The 6,969-nt window shown below is 39.0% G+C and overlaps 1 protein-coding gene across 5 annotated transcripts; it reads left to right on the forward strand.

Annotated features, from left to right (window-relative positions):
• The first annotated feature begins 1,560 nt into the window (after positions 1 to 1,560).
• LOC119781838 lies at positions 1,561 to 5,328 on the forward strand. Of its 5 annotated transcripts, none has more exons than XM_038282423.1 (4): positions 1,561 to 2,250; positions 3,018 to 3,072; positions 3,319 to 3,678; positions 5,095 to 5,328. In XM_038282423.1, the coding sequence occupies exons 1-4, from the start codon at positions 2,221 to 2,223 to the stop codon at positions 5,256 to 5,258; spliced, it is 609 nt and encodes a 202-aa protein (XP_038138351.1). In that variant the 5' UTR covers positions 1,561 to 2,220; the 3' UTR covers positions 5,259 to 5,328. The 5 variants fall into 5 exon arrangements, with proteins under 5 accessions (XP_038138351.1, XP_038138350.1, XP_038138349.1 ...); XM_038282422.1 differs by having other exon boundaries at positions 1,563 to 2,250; positions 3,316 to 3,678; positions 5,098 to 5,328; XM_038282421.1 differs by having other exon boundaries at positions 1,565 to 2,250; positions 3,316 to 3,678.
• The last annotated feature ends 1,641 nt before the right edge of the window (positions 5,329 to 6,969 follow it).

The following is a 6,969-nucleotide window of genomic DNA, read 5'->3' on the forward strand; positions in this document are numbered from 1 at the left end:
AAGGGTCGGTCGTTAAGGAGGTATTGTTCACCGGCTGGAGCGGGTAGGTCCCTCGTTCCTCTGTGGTGGGGTAGGGGGTTTGGTGATATCTGGAAGGGATCATGTCTATGATTGAATTGTATGTTTTTGGAAGCTGGAATCTGAGTCCACCACCTCTGTTTAAAGTTGGTTTTTCTCTCTTAACATAGATGGCTTCCTTCACGCCCCTCTCAAACCACCTATTTTCTTTATCCAGAATATAAGGTTTTTATTTTTCTGTACAGAGTTACCATAAAACAGATAAATTATCCTTATCACAATAGGTTTCTTTATCAATCTGTGATGGAGCAGCTTCATCTACATCTATTCTGGTGGAGACTGGTCCAGATTAACTAAACTCTGGATCAGATGAAACCTTTAACAGCCCAGCTTTGGCTGTAAAGTTACACTTAATACAGTATTAACAGGAAGCTGTGATGCATTTATGATTATAAACATGTTTCTCCTTGTAACTCTGCTGGATTACCTGCAGCTCAAGACAATGATGTGAAAGTATTTTTTTTTTTTTCTGTAGAAAACCAATAAACAGAGAAAAGCAACTACTAGTGTCCCAGAAAGGAAAATGATCCATTTATTCAAAATGTTTGCAGCTTCAGGTTTAATTTCTGGTTCAGACTGATTCCTCGCTGCTGAGAAGAAACAAAAACATCTGATGACTTCAAATGAAGTTTAAACATTCAATAAAAATCCACATCTAAACTGAGACTGAAACAAAAATGTATTATCGGTGAACTCACCAGAGACATTAAGGTAACATCTTCCAGAGTTGAAGCCATAATCAGTCGCCACATCACAGCAATACAGACCAGAGTCTTCAGTCCTCAGTCTGGACACATGGAGTCTGATTCGTCCTTCTCTGAGGACGTCTTTGTCACTCTGGACTCGTCCTGAAAACTGTTCATCCTGAGACTCTGACACCTCAACACCTTCATGGACATGATAGAGGACTGAGGCTCTGGAAGGAGTTAATAGTAGACAGAGGATAATCAGTTGTGTCCAGGTTCTGCTGGGTCTGGTGGTGAAGGTCCACTCCAGAGTGATGTTGTGGTTCTCCTCTGCCTGATAGGAGCTCTGTGTCACATTTAAAATCTGAACCAAAGCAGGAGTTTTTTATTTTAATGTTTTCAGTAACTAGTGGCTTTTAAACTAAGATTTTCATAATTCATTGCTTTTGCTCAAATCAAACTATATGAAAGAAATTAAGAAGAAAAAAATATTGAAGGAAAAAAAAATGTTTTTTGTTTTTTATGTATTGACCAGAAAATGATTTTTTCAAAAAAAAATTATAAAGTATCAATCTATAGATCGTTTGGAAAGACAGAAATATGATTCAGAGAAATATAGATCAGACATGCTGTTCTCACTGTTTGGTTCTGGTTAAACTTTTATCTTCCTGTTTACATTATATTTACTGTTTCCATGTATTTCTATAGTATTCTTAATTATAAAGCTCTAATGCTTTAATACACATAACAGTACTCTTTAACATGCAGCTTTACCTCGTGTCCATGGCAATGAGGCAACAGCATGTTGCCAACTCTTCTTCGTGTTGGAGGAGCGGAAGAGAGAGCGCGTGAGAAAACTCAGTTTGAGTGGATTTTCTTACTTTTTCTATCCTTTTTTTTCACTGGGTGTATGTAAATATCGTTTATATAATTGTGTTTTTGGTTGTTTTATAGTTTTTGGGGGTATTTGTGGGTTGTGGGGCCGTTGGGTTCTGCCCGGCGGCAGGTCGGCGTCTCTGCACGCCATGGTGGTGGTGGGGAGTGCTGGAGGTTTCTCCACGCTGACACGGAAGAACGGCATGAAGGTGGGTGCTGGTTCTCCGTGCAGCGTGGAGGAAATGTGTTTGGCTGTAGGGGAAGTCATTGGACATGGGTCCATCAAGCCTGCAGCTATCATTAGTGGAGCTGTCGTTCTGTTTGTGGAGAGAGTGGAGCAGGCTCAGCGGCTGGTGGAAGCAGGCATCTCTGTCAATAGGTTGTTTCTACAGGTTTCCCCATTAACATTGTCTGCAACCAGAGTCACTTTATTAAACGTTCCCCCGTTCATCATTGACGAGTTCCTGATTAAAGAACCGTCTCGGCACGGTGCAAATCACCCCAAAGGAGTGAAAATCCACTCCGAGTTTTCTCACGCGCTCTCTCTTCCGCTCCTCCCGCACGAGGAAGAGTTGGCAACATGCTGTTGCCTCATTGCCATGGACACGAGGTAAAGCTGCATGTTAAAAAGTACTGTTATGTGTATTAAAGCATTAGAGCTTTATAATTAAGAATATTATAAAAATACATGGAAACTATAAATATAATGTAAACAGGAAGATAAAAGTTTAACCAGAACCAAACAGTGAGAACAGCATGTCTGATCTATATTTCTCTGAATCATATTTCTATCTTTCCGCACGATCTGATTCTTTACAATTTTTTTGAATAAATCTTTTTTCTGGTCAATGGATAAAATACAAAAAACTTTTTTTTTCTTCAATATTTTTTTCCCTCTTAATTTCTTTCATATAGTTTGATTTTAGCAAAAGCAATGAATTATGAAAATCTTAGTTTAGTTTGGATTCATTTTATGAATCCTGACAGATTAATTTAGCCCTCATAAAAATAAAGAAGCCTAGAGTATTTGTTCTCAAATCAGATTAAGCTGAACTTGGAATTAGTTAAATATTGCAGCAGACCTTTAACCTGCTGCAGTATTTATCTATGACCACAAGGTGACAGTGGTGATCCTTTTAAGGTTTATGAAGCTTTTTCTGCACATTTAATGGATTCCTTTTTCTTTTGCATCTTTTACATTTTATCTTTACAGATTAAAACACAGACTTCAATCAATGTTACAGAAACTAAAGCTGATAAATTTAAGAGTTTACGTCTTTTGGATCTAAAAGTCAGAATAAAGATGATCCTTGTTGTCTGTCAGTGATGTTGGAGCTGATGTGTTGCTGACTCTCCTCCTCTGTCTCCTCTCCTCAGGAGAAGATGATCTCCAGGATCCTGCTGCTCATCATCATCAACTCATGTCTCTGTGGTCAGTTTCCATCTTCTCTTTGTTCTAAATCCATCAATAATCAGTGAAAAGTCTGTCAGTGAAGGTAACACTTCAATCCTCCAGCTGCATTTGATCAAGCAGTTTGACTAGAAGAGAATCAAGCAGAGCTCTGACAGCACAGAGACCATCATGAGACAGAAACCTCTAGAGATGGAGTTTAAAGACTCCCATGTTCCAGTTCTCAGTGTGTCTGCTCCTCTCTTTCCCTCTCTGTCTCCTCAGCAGCAACATTTGTAGTGAATGTGACACAGAGCTCCTATCAGGCAGAGGAGAACCACAACATCACTCTGGAGTGGACCTTCACCACCAGACCCAGCAGAACCTGGAAAGAACTGATTATTATCTGTGAACTATTAGCTCCTTCCAGAGCCTCAGACCTCTATCATGTCCATAAAGGTGTTGAGGTGTCAAAGTCTCAGGATGAACAGTTTTCAGGACGAGTCCAGAGAGACAAAGACGTCCTCAGAGAAGGACGAATCAGACTCCATGTGTCCAGACTGAGGACTGAAGACTCTGGTCTGTATCTCTGTGATGTAAAGACTGATTATGGCTTCAACTCTGGAAGATGTTACCTTAACGTCTCTGGTGAGTTTGAGCTTCAAACCGACCCTGTTTATCCAGGTTCCAACAGAACCAAGTGTTTCTGTTGTTGTTTAGATGGTTTCATGTTTAATACTTTCTCATTACACTTTATTCTCCTGCAGGTTTCTCTAAAACTCAAAGCTCTAAAATCTGAAAACATCTAAACCAGATCAAATGTTACAGGAACAGTTTCTCTAACAGCAGATCAGGAACATTTTCTCATTCTGACTGACATTAAGTTGATCTAAGGAATACCTGCTGATTGCAGCCGGTCATTGACTAAACCAATCCCTCAGACCAAACATGCTTGTAGTGACAGTGGAGAGAAAAACTTCCTTTTAACAATAAGAAACCTCCAGCAGAACCAGGCTCAGTGTGAGCGGCCATCTGCTGAGGCCGACTGGGGTTCAAGACCGAAGCAGAAGTACAAATGAAATATAGAGGCATTTATAAATATCTATGTAAATTAGCTCCATAGGTGGCTTTATCTGGCAAAGAAGTGGTTAAACAGATGAGCTCTGAGTCAGTTTTCATCTTAAAGGGATGAAAGAGCGCAGATACAGGTAGTCACAGTAAAGCTGAGCCTATAGCTATTTATAGAAAACCAACAGAACTACACTGAAAAAACAGGCCCCACTCCAACATCTTTAAACAAAGGTGATTATAGCAGCATCACAGCTGATTCTTCTCTCTGGGAGGGAGTCACAGCCAAACAGGAAGAGACCAGATAAAGCTTCTACAGTGAGAAAAACAGAGAGTACAGAACCTTATGGGTTTCACTAACCCTATGTCCTCCAGCAGTCTAAGCCTAAAGCAGCATAAAGTAGCAGCTATTTAAAATGTTCCTTCCCAGTCAAACACAAGCTGAATGTCAGAAAACTTCCAGCCGCTGGAGTGACCCCCTCCTTCTCCTGGGCGTGTATATATATTTAATCGGACTTCACCCTTTCACTGAATTACAGGGTCTGAACAGGAGATGGCACTTCTCTTTAGATCTTAATATCCACAAATCCTGACAGAATATTTTAGTTCAAAGATTGATGTTTTAAAAAGGAATCTTAGGGGACCAGCCAAGGGCCCATCAAGGAAAGTGGGGAAACTTTGAATGACTACTACTGTACATAGAGATAGATCATTATAACCTGAGCAACTCTAACTATAAGCTTTATTAAATAGGAAAGTCTTAAGCATTGCCCTAAAAGCAGACAGGCTGTCTGCCTCACAGACTAAAACTGGTAGTTGGTTCCACAGGAGAGGAGCCTGATAACTAAAAGATCTGCTTCCCATTCTACTTTAGAAATTCTGGGAAACCTGCAGAGTGAGAGCAAAGTGCTCTGTTAGGAACATAAGGAACAATTTTAATTTCCATCTGAAATGTTCAGGATTTCCCTGAATCTCCTTCATGTTTTGTTCTTCCAGCAGCTGCTGATGTCTCAGAACCTCAGAGACCGACTGTTGATCCAGAACCAGAAGGTCGAGGAAGGATGGGCCTCTATGTTTCTCTGGTTCTGACAGCAGCAGCAGCTCTGATGGTCAAACTGCTCCTAATTTACTGTTTCAAAGCATCAAACTCAGGCGTTTAACAGAACCCTGAAGGTTCTGAAGCTGCTGTAGGACAGATGTCCTCACATTGGACTCTTCATTCCTTTGGTGGACAGAAAGACAGCAAGGAGTCCAGGTCCAGTTCCTGCAAACCAAGCCCACATCATCACAACATCTGGACTTTGGGTCCATCTTTGTTCCAGAAGTCTGTTGGTTCTGATCCAACTGAGCAGACCGACGTGTTTCTGCCTTCAGTGTTTTAGAGAGAAGAGATTTTCTCCTCCAGCTCCTCAGAACCAGCCTTACTTAAAACCATTAAAACCAGTAATCTGCCAAACTGCTGCTTTTCCACAGGTTCTCCCTCTGATGATGATCAGTTCAATCAGTCATTTCATTATGACCTCCTGACTGTGACCCATTCAGACCAGATGAAGGACTTTTTCACTCAATGCTTCTGCAGTTTAGCCTGAATTCTGTTCAGTAAAATCAGTTGGTGAAACTTTTACTATAACTCTAACTTTAAACAAGAACTGAAGGAATTTATAAAAGCTTTGATACAGAAAATGTTTGGGTTTAATGACTGAATTTGTTTCTGGTGTTAATCTGCTGTAAATACATCAGTTTTTATATAAAGTTGTTGTCAGAACTCTGATTGCATCTTCATTGTCAAATAAAGGTTATTATTTTTAGGACATTTATTTTATAGGCATTAATGTGTTTTTATGGTTCTAATTTTTACATGATTGTATTTCATAAATATATGATCATTTAATTAACCCTTTATAAGGCACTTAGTGAAATACTGTGGCTTGAAATCAAAATTTCAATTCCAATAGTGTTATTGGGATCCAGGACAAGACCTTATTACCTTTGTAACATTCAAAAAATATATTTTGATGGCAAAAATCAATTTCAGTGTAATAAGAAATGTCAACTTGCCCGATTATATTAAGAAAAAATAACAAAAGTTCTATGTGAAATTAATGAAACTCTGAGAGAAAGAAACACATTTTTGGTACAACATAACCTTAGAGGCATAAATGCTGATATTGGCACTTACATTTTTTAGTTTATAAACCTAAATATAATTGTTAACTGTTTTAATTTTCAATTAACTTTTTATCTTTTTTTTGAGTTGCTAACTTTTTTCCAACTTAACTTACAGTAGGTAATATTAATCAAGGGCTCATCTAATTGGTCAAATGCCAAAACAGGATGTACAGCCATGTAGCAGTATCTTTGCTGAATGGCGAGATATAGATCTTGTGCTTCTAGGTTAATTCTGCATAAGGTTATCTAACTGATTTCTTTATAGATATTAATTATTATTTGTATTATGTGGGTTAACAGTAACATAAATTGTTACTAGTTGATTATTTCTAAATGTAGGCATTTATTGCTGTAACTTTGTGTTTCTCCATATCTGTCCAGTGTGATCTAATAGATGGAAACAGACCTTCTGGTCTCAACAGACAGACTGATCTGAGCTGCTATTAAAGCTGGAACAGCTGATGGACTTTATTACTGTGATCACAGCTCTTTATCTGCTCCATTGGTTCTGATGCTTCTGTTATGTTTATGGAGCGCCATCTGGTGGTGATTTAATGAACTGTGTTCCTCTGCAGCTGAAGGTCTGATCCTGTAACATGAGGAACATCTGGCTGATTGGATCAGTTCCCTTTGATTGGTTCTGTTCTAATGTTCTCCTTCCGAACCTCATCAGAACCTCTTCGTTTCTGTATCAAATGATGA

This window comes from Cyprinodon tularosa, unplaced genomic scaffold (assembly GCF_016077235.1).
Source record: "Cyprinodon tularosa strain WSP-4 unplaced genomic scaffold, ASM1607723v1 ctg1826, whole genome shotgun sequence".
Lineage (NCBI taxonomy): Eukaryota > Metazoa > Chordata > Actinopteri > Cyprinodontiformes > Cyprinodontidae > Cyprinodon > Cyprinodon tularosa.